Below are 13,375 nucleotides of genomic sequence, written 5' to 3' on the forward strand. Positions count from 1 at the left end.
TAGGTGCATTGCTAGTCTCAAGCTAGTCTTTTCTGGCCCTTCAGCTTTGACAGGCTATTCGCTGGCTTTTCTGGAAGTTTTTGCAGGACTCAAAAAAGGAACTCCTCAAGAATTGACCAACCACTCTACTCAGTGACCCTTGCAAGTGGCGGCTGGAGTTAGACACACCACGCACGTTGGGCCGTTAAAAGTACACTAGAGAAACGTTGATAACCAATTTGCCCAGTTGCTCGTCAATTATCACAGTGTTCTCTCTCCGTCATAGCAAACTTTCCCACGTGATAGGTTGCGCACGAATTGTCATTGAATGGATGTGAATGATTAATAACGTGCCAATTGTCCTTTTGCCGGTAGCAAGTTTCTCTTCAGAGGCTTCCTCAAACACTATGCTCTCCGGTTAAACTGAGGGGCAAGCGAGGTTGACCGGGTTTTCTTCGAGTAGCGTGACTTCCTTGCATAGTACTATGAAAGATCACGCAGAAATGCATGAAAGCTAGCCTTGAAGTCTGGCGTTTCGAGATCACACACAGCTTCTTCAAGAAAGGCCATTCCATATGTTCAGGTCTTTCATCCGAAGGTGCGGAGCCGAAAAACTTCCGTTGAACTCTCGGCCCCACTACGGGACCGAGTGGAGAGCTTATCGATAAGCTCGGCGGACCCGAAGCTGGCGGTAATCGTCGGCAGAATATTTGCTGTCTGAATTGCGACACTCGGGTTTCTCTTGAAGCCCCCAAATGCACGTTTCGCACCACGGATTTCCGTTATCATACCCAAATGCTGCTTTGCTTGCGTCGCACGTGGGCGCGGCGTCCTACCTTACAATGCCTAGCGCAGACACCCGGTAGACGTGCTGCCGCAACGAAAGCCACGATCGCCCAGACCGTTCTGAAGGAGACGACCCCGACAGCGTCAAGGCTGGCTGAAACGGGACTTTGGTCGATGCCATCACGTTCCAAGAAGACGGGAAAGGGCAGTACTGATGCAAAGAAAGCCAAGCCGAAGAAAAAGGCAAAGGGCGACAAGTCGCGTGTCAATATCGTGGACGAGAAGCTATGCGGTGCGTCTGTAATGCCCGTACTCAGTCGCATTACCGACCAAGATGCTAATTGGGATCGCCACCAGATGATATCCTCAAATACATAGGTCCTACACTCGAAAGACATGTTGGCTGCGACTTGGTCGACATCAACCCGGGCGCCGGCGTCTGGAGTCGCAAGCTCTCAGAGGTCCTCCAGCCGCGCACCCACATCCTCATGGAACCCGACGAGGATGTTTATCGACCCTTCCTTGAGCCGCTACTCGAAAACCCAAATACGCAACTGATACCTCAGTCCGGAATCCTCTGGAACGAGCTGAACGAGGTGCTCGGCCATATTCAGAACCAGGTCCCTAAGCCAAGGGGCCCTGGCATCGAGCCTACGCGCAACGACACCCTCCTCGTGACGGCGAACCTCTCGTTCTTCCCCAAGAAACGGTATCGCAACTTTGATAGCGTCGCCGCGATGGTGCTCTTTCAGCTCATCAGCAGCATCCGCACCGGCACGCTTTTCCAAAAATACGGCCTCGTGCGCATGCTGGTGTGGGCCAACAACGACGATCAGCGCTCGTTCCTGGCAAGGAACATTCAAGGGCGGCGCAAGTCGGCGATTGAGGCCGAGTTTGCGTGCGAGTGGCTCGGCGTAGTGGCCGGCACGGAGGCGCATTCGAATTCGGACTCCAAGAGGGACGTCTGGCACGTTCGCGATCGATGGATTGATATCGACAGCACGAGGGATGCACTGGAAAGGATGAAAGATAATGGGCTGGAGATGCCAGAGGGACGGAAGTTGGAGTCTACAACGCAGGCCGAACGAGGAGCTATCGGCCCTGGGCGCCACGCAGGCGTGCAAACGCCGCATCTCAGCCGGCCCTACGTGGCGGAGCTGAAGGAACTCGAAGACGAGTTGGCGGCCGGCACCATGGACACGTCGAATACATCAAAGTCTTTCAAGCGCCTGAAATTCCTGCGGCACACATTAAAAACACAAGAGGAAGACGCCGAGAGTAATACGGCTCTATTAGCGGAGATGTACGAGCTCAGCCGACTGCGTGCGACCAAAGCCATCCCGGACGCGGAGCTGAGAGAGCGCGAACAGGCGTGGGAGGCCAAGGTCTCGTCAATGGGGAAGAACTTCCTCATCGACTTCCGCGTCATCCGGGACAACTTGCACATCTTTCGGCAAGACCCGCCGGTGATGCTTTGGGACAGGCGACCCTACGAGCCGCTGGCCGTCAGCCCCAACGAATTCTTCCCCAACGTCGAGTGTTGTCTATTAGATATCCAGCCCAAAGCGATGTATCCGCTCCTCCGGCAGTCCGGGCCGGGCACCTCGCGAGCGGGCGACATGTTTGAGCTGTTCCGGAGTTCTATGCTGGCACAGGGCCTGGAGCCCGTCAGCAAGTCTTTGGAGCGCATCTGGCCCGGGGCGGCGGAGGGCATCTTGCCGCACTGCCCCAGCCTGCGGGACCCAGACCAGGGCGGCCTGACTGGGACGGGGCACGCGGAGCTCTGTTCTAGAGTCCTGAGCGAGAAGCAGTGGATGGAGCTGATGGAGGCCTTCATGGCATGGCCATTCCACCCAACGTACGAGGAGATGATTGGGCGATTGGCGGACGACGTTGAGCCCTCCGACGATGATCACAACGCTGGCGGCAGCAGCATGTCGACGGATGCGGCATTGGCGTAAGAGGCTCCAAGAGAGAAAGCAGGCATCTCGTGTTGTAATGGCCTTGGGGGTCCTGCGGGGGCCGCGGGCAGCACTCATGATTCACTAAACCTGTATAATTATGTACTAAATCCGTCTGTATCTAGTATCATGTATATCGTAGGCTACATCCATCTGGTATATCAATGTACTATCATAATGTATGCAGTATAAATTCACAAGAAAGAAACATGGAGGTGATGCGGAGTAACCTGGTAGGCTGTTTCCCGATCATACATTGACGGTAGATGGAGAGAATTGTCAAATTTCGGGAAACTTTTCGTCAACGCTTAGCCCCTGACCCTTGAATATGTTTGTGTACGTAGTAGTCAAAGACTCGTAGTTGGCCTAGGGCCGCATTCGTTCTGTGGCATGACCAAGGTGAAGACAAAATTCGTCCGTAGTGATCACTTGGGAACAGTATATGTGAAGCGCATTGCACACCTGGTTTGATGCATCGAGAAACGGCCGAAGCATTCAAAATCAACGATGCTAGTCAATGTCAGGGGTCAAGGGTCGGGAAACACCCAGAACAGCTTTCGGGAAGAAGCGCAAGGGATGCATGATGAGCCGCGATGAGGGAGTGCGGGGGCTGCGTAAGCTGCGTCGCGGGTGAATAGAGGTTAAGGGCCAGATAGATGGACCATGACGACACTGGACAGCACTGGACGGGGATGAGCTTGTTCAAGCTTTGGAGAGTGAAAGCACGGCTCTGGGTCTCCTGAGAGCGATGTCTGGGATCGGGAATGACGAGCAGACGGTTTGATGAAGGCTTGCGCAAATATATGGGGAATCGTGTGCCCGTCCGCCAGAGTGTGATTGCAACGTGGACTGAGCAGGTTCTGCAAAAGTTGCGAGAGGCTATGCTCACGACTTCCTGGGTATGTCTTATTATGAGTATATGCGTTCGCCGTGCATTTAATTACATGTTGGTTTGCTTTTGATTCGTGATTCGCGGATGGACAGATGAGCAACATGGGATGAATGTGGTCACTGGTAGCACTGTAGCACAAACGGACTGACACGCGTGTCTTCTAAACGTTGCAAACTGATCCCACGTGGGGTTTCGAGGGGATGGGGAAGACCCGCACTCGGTTTCTCGTCATCTCATACGTTATACACACAACTGTGAGATGACAAAGACACTTCACTGACGAATATTCAGAATTTCTGATGATGAACTAATCAATCAAGAGTCAGGACCGGGGATGAAAGGTGGAGTTTCGGCTCTTTGTCACACCTCAATCGGGGTGGCAGTGGGACTAGATGCCCGTTCCCCATTTCCCGTTTCTCATCTCATCTTTCATTGCCATCCGTCCATCATGATCCAACGGCGCCCTCTCCCACGGTTACGGTTGTCAATAGCGACAGCCACAGCCAAAGACCCGTCTGTAATAAGATGACGTGAGGTGGTGGACGTGTGATGATGTACAATCTCAATAGTGGATGAAGACTCAGATATATGAGTACATGGACTACTCCGTACCGATACGTGTCCTCAGCATCTGTCCAGAGTTCAGACTCATAGGTATCCGCAATGAAGACAGATTCGTTAGGACAATGTATTGGAGAAAAGACATATATCCGTACCACTCACTGTACTGCGTGTATGTGAGGGCCGATGTGCTCAGGGGTTGAGTCGCACAGCAGGAGTGCATGCTGTGTAAATGCTGGATCGTCGGCCCCCCTGTCCGTCAGTCTAAGCGCTAGAAGAATCGCTAGCTCAGGAGCTTAGCACCAATACCGAGCGCCGGGCAGCACGTTGCCCCTTGGGCTAGCAGAGGTTGGCGCGGGCGCCGAAGCTGGGAGAGGCCTCGTGGCTTCAGATACAGGCGCACTTGTTCTCGATTGAGATGAGACACGCTGTAGCTTTGATTTGGCGTTGATGGCGAGGAAGCCAAAGTACTTCTTTCTCTGTACTGCACAGTACAGTAGTAAAGTACTGCGTAAAGTAGTACAAATAGCGCGAATGTCCTTCCCGCAACCCCTTACCCCTGGACCCTGGCGACAGAGTGATGGCTCTTTGTCCAAATGTTTCATGTTTTCTCTGGAATGCACAGCAACGGTTTTTTCTGTGCTTCTTCAAGTGATGTGCGCCCGACATAGTCCCCGTGTAGAGTACGGAGACTGATGCATCGTGGTAGAGAACTTGAAGGTGATTGCGATAGGTACGTATTTAGTAAGGTACTCGTGGTCAGCAAGTGAAAGTATTGGATACTTGAGGAAGTTAGGCATATCCGTACACCAAGGTGAACTCGAACATGTAGCTATTCATGAGGGTGAAATGCCTAGACCCCTATTTGTTTTTCGCCAATAATGTTGTCGTGACACACAGAACGGTTCCTAGATGGCGCCCCCTTTTCGACGTTTTCACTTCCACTAAGGCCAAGGCTAAGGTACGGTACCTGAGCCCGTCAATCTAGTCAGGTCGCGATAGTAGTACCGATACTCGTCGTTGCGACAACTAGGTACTTACCTAAGGGAAGTCAGAACTTCTGCTATTCGTACGAACCGAGTGTTATTTAACCTCTGAAACTGTCTACTAGGAGAAAGCAAAGAAACCCACGTCAACCGCCGGAGAACCGAAAGACTAAAGTGGCTCAATCCGCTGCCTGCCACCATTCTCCTAAGGTACTACTATTGTCTACCACAGTAGAGGTAAGTACCAAAGACCACGACTCTGGAGTCTGGACTTCAGCGAGACACAGTACCTAGTGAAAGCAAGCCCATTCAAGAATAAGAAACGAAAAGATAATACTCGGTCGAACCAAACCACACATACTGAATACATTACCCGCCTTCACTCCGTCCAGACTCCAGACTCCAGAGTACCTACCATCTGTCCAAACCTTGGGATCTCCCATGCTTACTTGAAACTTGTCTGGGCGTCACCTTCTTCCAAGTTCCCCCACCCGCACAGCCCACGGTCCACAGTCCCGCAGCCCAAGCGCTCGGCAGCATCTACGCAAGACACAGTACCTGTACATCATCACCACAATATTCCAGGTTCATCATCAGCATCAGCATCAGCATCTACATTCGGACCTGCATCAAGCCTCTGCAGCCCCCGTTCAAGCACATGTCTACCGCCCCCATCGGAATCTTCCAGTCTTCTCCCAACAACCATCAACTTCTCCAGCTTCCTCCGATTGACCTGGATCTCTCCTCTTTCCCGTCCTCCCGTATCCCGACCGTCTCATCCCATCCCATCCCGTCCAATCCAACTTCACGGATATCCACACCTCCAATTGCGCAGTCCACAATCCACATGCGCAGAACGGATACACCGTAACACCGCCCATCCATCCATCCATCCATCCACCTGCCTCAGACATCATAGGTAGCTGCTACCTTGCCCCATACCTACCTCAGATCAGCATCTCCACGTTGTCGCCCATCTCACTTTGCTGTCACTGCGCCTTCCCATCTGCCGTACTCTGCGTACCGCGCACTCCCGCCTTCCTATCCGAACAAACACCCGCTGTCCCCGTCACTTTGGTCCAGTTTGCCTTCCAATACCTACAGCACCAACTTCCAGTCTTCCTCTGTTGGCACTGAGGCCCCCACGAACCAGTTCTGTGCACGAAGCCGCCTCTTCCCTGTTTCGACGTCCAATCTCGACCTCCTCGTCCTTCAATCCCCCTTCAATGGCACTGTCCTGACCAGCCGCCCGTCTTCCTTCTTGAGCACTTCTTCTTTTACTTCTTCTTCCGTCATTCTTTACCTTTCTTCTTCCTCCAATTCATTCCGTTTCACTCGGTCGGCTTTCTTCTTCCTTGTAATCTCTCGTGTTCCAACTGTCCATAGAGCTTCGCACCGTTTGGGCCTTCGAATCCCCGACAACCACCTCGAATCGTGTCTCGCGATTCTCGACTGCAGCACCCGACCGACCAACAACCAAGCTCCTGCTCTCCGCGCCTCGAGCACCCCTTTACCCTTTTCTCGATCACGGTCTTGCGCTGCCGCTCGCCTGTTGAATAGGCCTGGCTGAGCCGGCCGCCAGGCCTCCTTCATCCGATATCCGAACTACCCTTCTACTCGAGTCCATCGTCCATCCCCCCCGGGACCGACTTGCGACGACACCCTACCTCACTACTCCATCCCACGACCCCGCGACCACTCTACACCATGGTGAAGCTCATTCCACCATCGTTTCCGCCCCGGCGGCCTTCGAGCTTCCTCCGCTACGCCGCCGCCGTCATCTTTTTCGTGGCTCTCTTCTACTACTTCGACCCGCGATACCCAAGAGAACCTCTGACACAGCTTCAACCAGAGAAGCCGAAGCAACCCCCGCAAACACCAGACCCGGTGGCTCCGGCACAGGTTGAGGATGTCACAAAGCCGACGGCTCAGGCCGAGACGACACCGATACCTCCGAAAGCCGATCAAGCATCGTCGGGAGCTAAACCCCCCTCAGCGGGCAATACCAAGGTTGAAGGCGGTGTCGATCCGTCAAAAGGACATCCCATAGATGCCTTGATCAAAGAGGCCGACGAAACGTTTGATAAGTTGTTGGAGAAGGAGACCAAGACGCTGCCCGCCGCGGCCAAGGCCTACCGCGAGCGACGTGGTCGCCACCCTCCCCCGGGCTTTGACGCATGGTTTCAATTCGCCCAGGACCGCAAGGCTGTCATTGTGGAGGACTTTTTTGACCAGATCTACCACGATCTAAAACCGTTCTGGGGTCTCGAACCATCACGCATCCGAAAAGAGGCGGCTGAATGGGAGATGGTGATCAAGGTGCGCAAGGGACGAGCCACCCGTATCAGCGACTGGTTCTGGACCATCCACTGGACAAACATGCTCAAGACGATTGAGCATCTGCTACCCGACATGGACATCGCCCTGAATCCGATGGACGAGCCGCGCATGGTGGTGCCGTTTGAGGATATGGAGCAGCATTTGAGGGACGCTGCCCTGATGGAAGGGATGCCCGAACCGAAAAAGGTTATGAACACATTCCAGGCCCTGCCCAGTAGCAAAAAGGAGCTCGACCGCAACGTCAAGGTCAAGAGCAAGCACTGGGATAAAGTCACGAGTATGTGCCCTACCACCTTTTCTTCTACCCCACCTACCTACTCCTTTTCATGGGACGAACAACTCTCGAATACTAACATCCGTCTGCAGAACAGTACTGGCTCATTGCCCGCCGTGGGTGCCCTCCCGACAGCCCTGCTCGACTGGCAAAGACGCAAAGGACCTTTAACCATGCCCCCGCCGTTTCGACAAAGTATGCCAAGCCGCATATGCGCGACGGTTTTGTTTCCAACTACACTCTCTCGACCCATATCTGTCACCAACCCGACCTGCAAGGCCTCAATGGCATCTTCATTGAGCCCCTAAGCACAGCTGCCACGCCTGTTCTGTTTCCAATGTTTGGCGGTTCCAAGCTGGCCGTCAACAATGAGATCCTGCTTCCTGCAGCCATGTACTGGACAGAGGAAGAACGGTTTAGTGGCGGTGGGTACCATGGGGGCCGCTGGAACAAGAAGAAGGACGCGGTGCTCTGGCGCGGCGTCGCAACGGGTGGGCGCAACCGCGTGGATAACTGGCAAGGGTTCCAGCGCCACCGGTTCGTGGCCATGAACAACGCGACCAAGGTCACGGGCGCCGAAGACGGCACGATGGACCCGATCAACTTTTCCCTGCCCGACAAGATGTACAACATTGCAGCGCAGGCGGTGGGCGGGCTGGGCGACTGGATCAAGTCGTGGGCCAATGTTGGGTTTACGGATCTCATGTGCGAGCCCGAGGGCAAGGCCGGAACGTGCAACTACACGAGCCCCTATTTCAACATCACCGAGGGGGTTATGCTCTCCGAGATGTACGACAACAAGTACCTCCCCGACGTTGACGGCAACAGCTTCTCAGGCCGGTACCTCGCGTTCCTGGGCAGCACGAGTCTCCCCATCAAGTCGACGCTTTGGCGGGAATGGCACGACAGCCGTCTCGTTGCATGGAAACACTTTGTGCCGATGGACACGCGGTATAATGAATATTACGGCATCATGGAATACTTTTTGGGATATGGTGACGAGAGGCCAGGCCACGACGCCGAAGCGGAGAAGATTGCCATGGCGGGCAAGGCGTGGGCCGAGAAGGCGCTGCGTAAGGAAGACATGCAGATTTACACTCTGCGGTTGCTTCTCGAGTACGCGCGCGTTACGGACGAGAGAAGAGAGAGGATGGGCTGGGTGCATGACTTGCTGGCGGAGCAGACATCCAGTTGAGAGAGCGCGAGGAGGCAGAAAGGATTGTTGTTTCGTCGCATGGATACCACACCGCGGAATACGGGAAATCAAAAAGGGCATGGCGTTATTTTATCTCTATTATGTTGTTCTGGTCCGTCTCTTTTGGGGAGTTTTTGGTGTAACTCGCAAGGGCCCCTACTTGTCAGCCTTTTTATGGGTGTTTTGAGACCTTTGTCTACGGATCCTACCAGAACCGACTCCCTCGAACGGGAGAATGAGGAAGCATGAAATCGGCATCATTCTAGGTATTGATATATAACATAGGTCATGTATGCTGCATGGCAACTAGTACATACCACTGCCAGGTTTAGCGGCGCATCAAAGTGCCATGTGCATGTGAATGTGAGGGTGGAATTGCATGTTGTGAAAGTGTCGGACGTCGGTTCCGGATCTAAGTTCTACATGACGTGGAAAAGGAATGGCTCGGTCTTCGGAAGGCAATCCCGCAGACCGGAGACGACGTCTGCCGCCTGTTGCCGTTCGTAGGCGTGCTGCACAAGGAGTTATGGAGTAATGATATCTCGAATCTTATCCTTCAGCCGTCGACAGCCCAACCAACTGGTCCGTGTACAGCAGAATAAAGTCATTTGATCACTTTCACGAGACACATGGCGGGAGGATTGGAGACGCGGCTACGAGTCATAATCAAGTCCAACCCGCCAATGTATTCGCGTAGGGTGCAGACGATTACGCGATGATAAGGCAATTTCGAGACGAGAGAATGCGCCTCTTTTACGTAAAGCCAGGGAGCGTCCTTGCTTCGAGGGCCTTGGGCAGGTGAGGGGTATAATCGGGAGAGACAATGGAAGCAAGCGGATGAGAGAGTTCTTGTGCTACCTACTCAAGCGCGGGAGCTAGCGGATGACAAGTGACAGCGTGTTTGCGTAGAGAGTTGAACCGATTTTCAGTCTTCCGAAGGATGTAGCTATATCTGGGAATCGTGGACGGGGTAGGTTGAACAGGCAGGCAGGCAGGCGGGTGGGCTAGGCCCCGGATAATGGAAGATGGGAAGGACGTCATGCGGCCACCCTTGGAACTGATTGATAACAAGAAATGTGGAAAAGACAAGGTAGTTAAATGGGCGTCGAGAATCAGAGGTGAGAACATGGGAGTCGAGGGATGCCGGCCCGGGCACGAGTCGCTGAGGTTTTCAGTGTGAGATGAGAATCGAGATGCTGCAGCAGCAGTAGTGCGGGTCCGTGATGGGCAGGGCCCTGCTGCCCTGATGGGTGACTCGTGGGAGGAGGGGAGGGCCTCAAACCGCAGTAGCACAACTGTGACCTCTGGTCTAGCACACATTGTACGTAATTGAATGTACTCTGGGTGTATCAGACTCGGGAGGACACTTCACGGCCAGATAAGAGGAGCGTCTGATAAGAGACAAGACCAATCGATAAGGCAAGAAAGGTGCGAACCTCGGAAAATCGACACCTGGCTCTCTTTTGGTTGCACTGAAGATAAGGCACCGTACCTCACTACCTTTGTAAGGGAGGCAAGGCAGGGAAAGTCAGGTAGGAGAAAAGAGAACATAATGGAGGGAAAATGATTGCAGTCCGGATACCTTCGATTCCTATGCCTTGGAACGGGTGGTGGTGGTGGTGGTGGTGGTCCGCATCACCCCCTCTTTCTCAACAAAAAAAGAGCAGAGAAGAAATGAGAAAAAAAACTCTTTCTTCTCTTCTCTCTCCCGTATTCCGAAAAGGCCGAGCTTCCGTCCGTGGTTTTCTTGGTTGTGTGAGTGTCGGGTGTGAGATTGTCATGCGCCTTCGCGTCGCCCTGCCATTAGGGAACATCACCAAGTCCCGGAGGCGGTGATATTGGTGAAGTGGACAGCGGACGTGGGCGACGGGCCTCTTTAAATAATGCCTCGCGCGTTTTCCCGCCGGGTCACCTGCCGTTAAGTGGCACACCTCCGGGCGCGCCAGACCCCTAAGTGCAGGTGCTCCAGCGGTGGTCCAGCGGGCCCCAGCGATGTGCGGCGGGGGTCTGCCCCTTGCGGCCCTCTGGCTCCCTTCTCTTGCGGCGCTACGCCCGCCGACCGTGGGCCCCATAACTGTCCGGGGCTCCACTGATGTTCCCCTAAGTGCAGGTCTACCCGTGGTGGGGATGTTCGGGGGTGGACCGTCGACCTTGGTGGAGGGGCCCAAGGGGAGGTTCAGGGGTCCGCAGCCTGGAACACGCTGGTGTCATTGCCGTCCTGTCGCCGTCGCCGTCGCCGTCGCCGGGTCTTCACTCTTCAGTACCCAAGGTGCGAGGTGTCTTACATTCCTCACCTTTCCATTGTGTCCGGTAGCGTCGCTTGCTTCGACACCACCCGTCTGTCCCACCTTCTACACAGCTACCTACGCAGTAGAAACCTTCCGTCTTTTCCACAATCCACCCCGTCCTCGTCCTTGTTCCCCCCTTGGCCAGGGATGCGCGCGAATGCTTCCTTTCCCATCAGCCCTAGGCGCGCTAGCCATCCCATGACTGAGGCGGCCATGGTCATGGATGATGGCTGTACGGAGCCAGGTACTTCGTGGCCCGGAGCCCTTGGTGTCGCCGGTGACGGAAAGGCTTTAAACATACCTTGATCGCCCGTCTTCTGCTGATTCAAGACTCTCTACATATAATACTCCCCAGCTTCTACCCTCCTCTTGACCTCTCCTCCTTCTCTTCCTCGTCTTCTTCTTCTTCTTCACTTCAATCTCTTACCTCGATTACCCGCACATATCTTGTCACTGAACCAAGGTCAGCGCCACCATCGTCAACCCTCACCTACCACCACATTCCCCTCCTCCTCCACCATCCGTAATCACAAAGTTCGCACCCTCGGCGCATCGCAACCATGGTCCAGAACACATCAATGGTCACCTCCAAGTTCCTGAGCAACCCCGAGGACCTCGGCGTCGTTGCCGTTGGCTTCTCTGGCGGACAGGTAAGCGTCGCCAATAGCCTGCCCTCCCAAGGCAACATAGAAATCTGACCCTCGCCCGCCTGCAGTGCAAGAAAGGCGTCGACGCCGCCCCCAAGGCCCTCATCGAGTCCGGCCTGCTCACCCAGCTCCGCGACGAGCTGGGCTACAAGCTCCACGGCGACGATGAGGTGCACCTCTACACCGACCTCGTACCCGCAGACGACCCCCCCTTCCGCAACATGAAGAACCCCAAGGCCGTGTCCTCCGTCACCGAGCGCATCGCCGACCAGGTCTACCAGCAGTCGCGCCTCGGTCGCCTGACCCTGACCCTCGGCGGTGACCACAGCATTGCCATTGGCACCATTGCCGGCTCTGCAAAGGCCACCCGCGAGAGACTCGGCCGCGAGATTGCCGTCATCTGGGTCGATGCGCACGCCGACATCAACACCCCTGAGACGAGCGACAGCGGCAACGTCCACGGCATGCCCGTGGCTTTCGTCACGGGCTTGGCCAAGGAGTCTAGACCCGAGTACTTTGGCTGGCTCAAGGATGAGCACATGCTAAGCATCAAGAAGCTGGTGTATATTGGTCTGCGCGACGTGGATGCAGGCGAGAAGAGGATTCTGCGCGAGAATGGCATCAAGGCGTTCAGCATGTTTGACATTGACAGGTAGGTCTCTCCTCTTCTCTTTCTTTCCGCACCGCATGGTCATGATAGACTTCTGACCGTTATGACTAAACTAACATCGTTTTCTTTTTAGATATGGCATCGGACGCGTCATGGAGATGGCGCTTGCGCACATTGGCAACGATACCCCCATTCACTTGTCATTTGACGTTGACGCTCTGGACCCCATGTGGGCGCCGTCAACGGGTACCCCGGTCCGCGGCGGTCTCACATTGAGAGAAGGTGACTACATTTGCGAGTGTGTGCACGAGACTGGCAGCCTTGTCGCGCTGGACCTGGTCGAGGTGAACCCGTCACTCGCGGCCGAGCAGGAGGGCGCGGCGTCCGAGACGGTAAGAGCGGGCTGCTCGCTGGTGCGTTGCGCTCTGGGAGAGTCATTGCTCTAAGTTGGTAGCTTGAGCGCGCGGGGGACAAAAGGGAAAGGATGCGGCCACAATGGATTCTCGACTTCTGGCAGAATCATGGCTGCTGACGGAGAACGGCGAGGGCTGCCTATCTATGGTTGTGGGAACACAGGGAAGATTAAATGGTACACGGAGGCAAAGTGAATTTGGCGTATAGCGCAATAGAAGACAGAACAAGTGAGGTGGCCAGGGAAACCTGGACGGAGTCAGACACGGGGTTGAGGTAGATATATACCAACGAATAGATTTATGAGCCGACCTTTCGTTGTCATGATTGATGCTAGGTAAGGTACCTTGGTATAAGGTCCCTTTGGTTACTCCGTAAACCAGCGATTATTCAAACGTATCCGAACTTTGCAGCGCACTCACGTGGCTCAATTCCAAGGTCTCTA

The 13,375-nt window shown here is 54.6% G+C and overlaps 5 protein-coding genes across 5 annotated transcripts; 4 read left to right on the forward strand and 1 right to left on the reverse strand.

Moving 5' to 3' along the window:
- Positions 1-774: 774 nt before the first annotated feature.
- CLUP02_13023 (uncharacterized protein) lies at positions 775-2,726 on the forward strand (the record flags this gene model as incomplete). Its single annotated transcript, XM_049291981.1, has 2 exons — positions 775-1,057; positions 1,123-2,726. 2 exons carry the CDS (start codon positions 775-777, stop codon positions 2,724-2,726), a joined length of 1,887 nt encoding a protein of 628 aa, XP_049149127.1.
- A 301-nt stretch (positions 2,727-3,027) lies between these two features.
- CLUP02_13024 (uncharacterized protein) lies at positions 3,028-4,784 on the reverse strand (the record flags this gene model as incomplete). The annotated part of the gene is made up of 10 exons (XM_049291982.1): positions 3,028-3,109; positions 3,189-3,236; positions 3,272-3,586; positions 3,739-3,834; positions 3,900-3,925; positions 3,985-4,034; positions 4,098-4,241; positions 4,342-4,403; positions 4,483-4,658; positions 4,737-4,784. The coding sequence occupies 10 exons, from the start codon at positions 4,782-4,784 to the stop codon at positions 3,028-3,030; spliced, it is 1,047 nt and encodes a 348-aa protein (XP_049149128.1).
- A 49-nt stretch (positions 4,785-4,833) lies between these two features.
- On the forward strand, positions 4,834-8,974 carry CLUP02_13025 (capsular associated protein; the record flags this gene model as incomplete). Its single annotated transcript, XM_049291983.1, has 8 exons — positions 4,834-4,849; positions 4,889-4,912; positions 5,291-5,396; positions 5,565-6,032; positions 6,117-6,493; positions 6,552-6,716; positions 6,748-7,782; positions 7,872-8,974. 8 exons carry the CDS (start codon positions 4,834-4,836, stop codon positions 8,972-8,974), a joined length of 3,294 nt encoding a protein of 1,097 aa, XP_049149129.1.
- A 1,593-nt stretch (positions 8,975-10,567) lies between these two features.
- On the forward strand, positions 10,568-10,810 carry CLUP02_13026 (uncharacterized protein; the record flags this gene model as incomplete). The annotated part of the gene is made up of 1 exon (XM_049291984.1): positions 10,568-10,810. One exon carries the CDS (start codon positions 10,568-10,570, stop codon positions 10,808-10,810), a length of 243 nt encoding a protein of 80 aa, XP_049149130.1.
- Positions 10,811-11,460: 650 nt separating this feature from the next.
- CLUP02_13027 (arginase) lies at positions 11,461-13,051 on the forward strand (the record flags this gene model as incomplete). Its single annotated transcript, XM_049291985.1, has 6 exons — positions 11,461-11,539; positions 11,593-11,725; positions 11,798-11,912; positions 11,978-12,561; positions 12,653-12,911; positions 12,974-13,051. The coding sequence occupies 6 exons, from the start codon at positions 11,461-11,463 to the stop codon at positions 13,049-13,051; spliced, it is 1,248 nt and encodes a 415-aa protein (XP_049149131.1).
- Between the last annotated feature and the right edge of the window lie 324 nt (positions 13,052-13,375).

This window comes from Colletotrichum lupini, chromosome 6 (genome assembly GCF_023278565.1).
Source record: "Colletotrichum lupini chromosome 6, complete sequence".
NCBI classification, from domain to species: Eukaryota; Fungi; Ascomycota; class Sordariomycetes; order Glomerellales; family Glomerellaceae; genus Colletotrichum; species Colletotrichum lupini.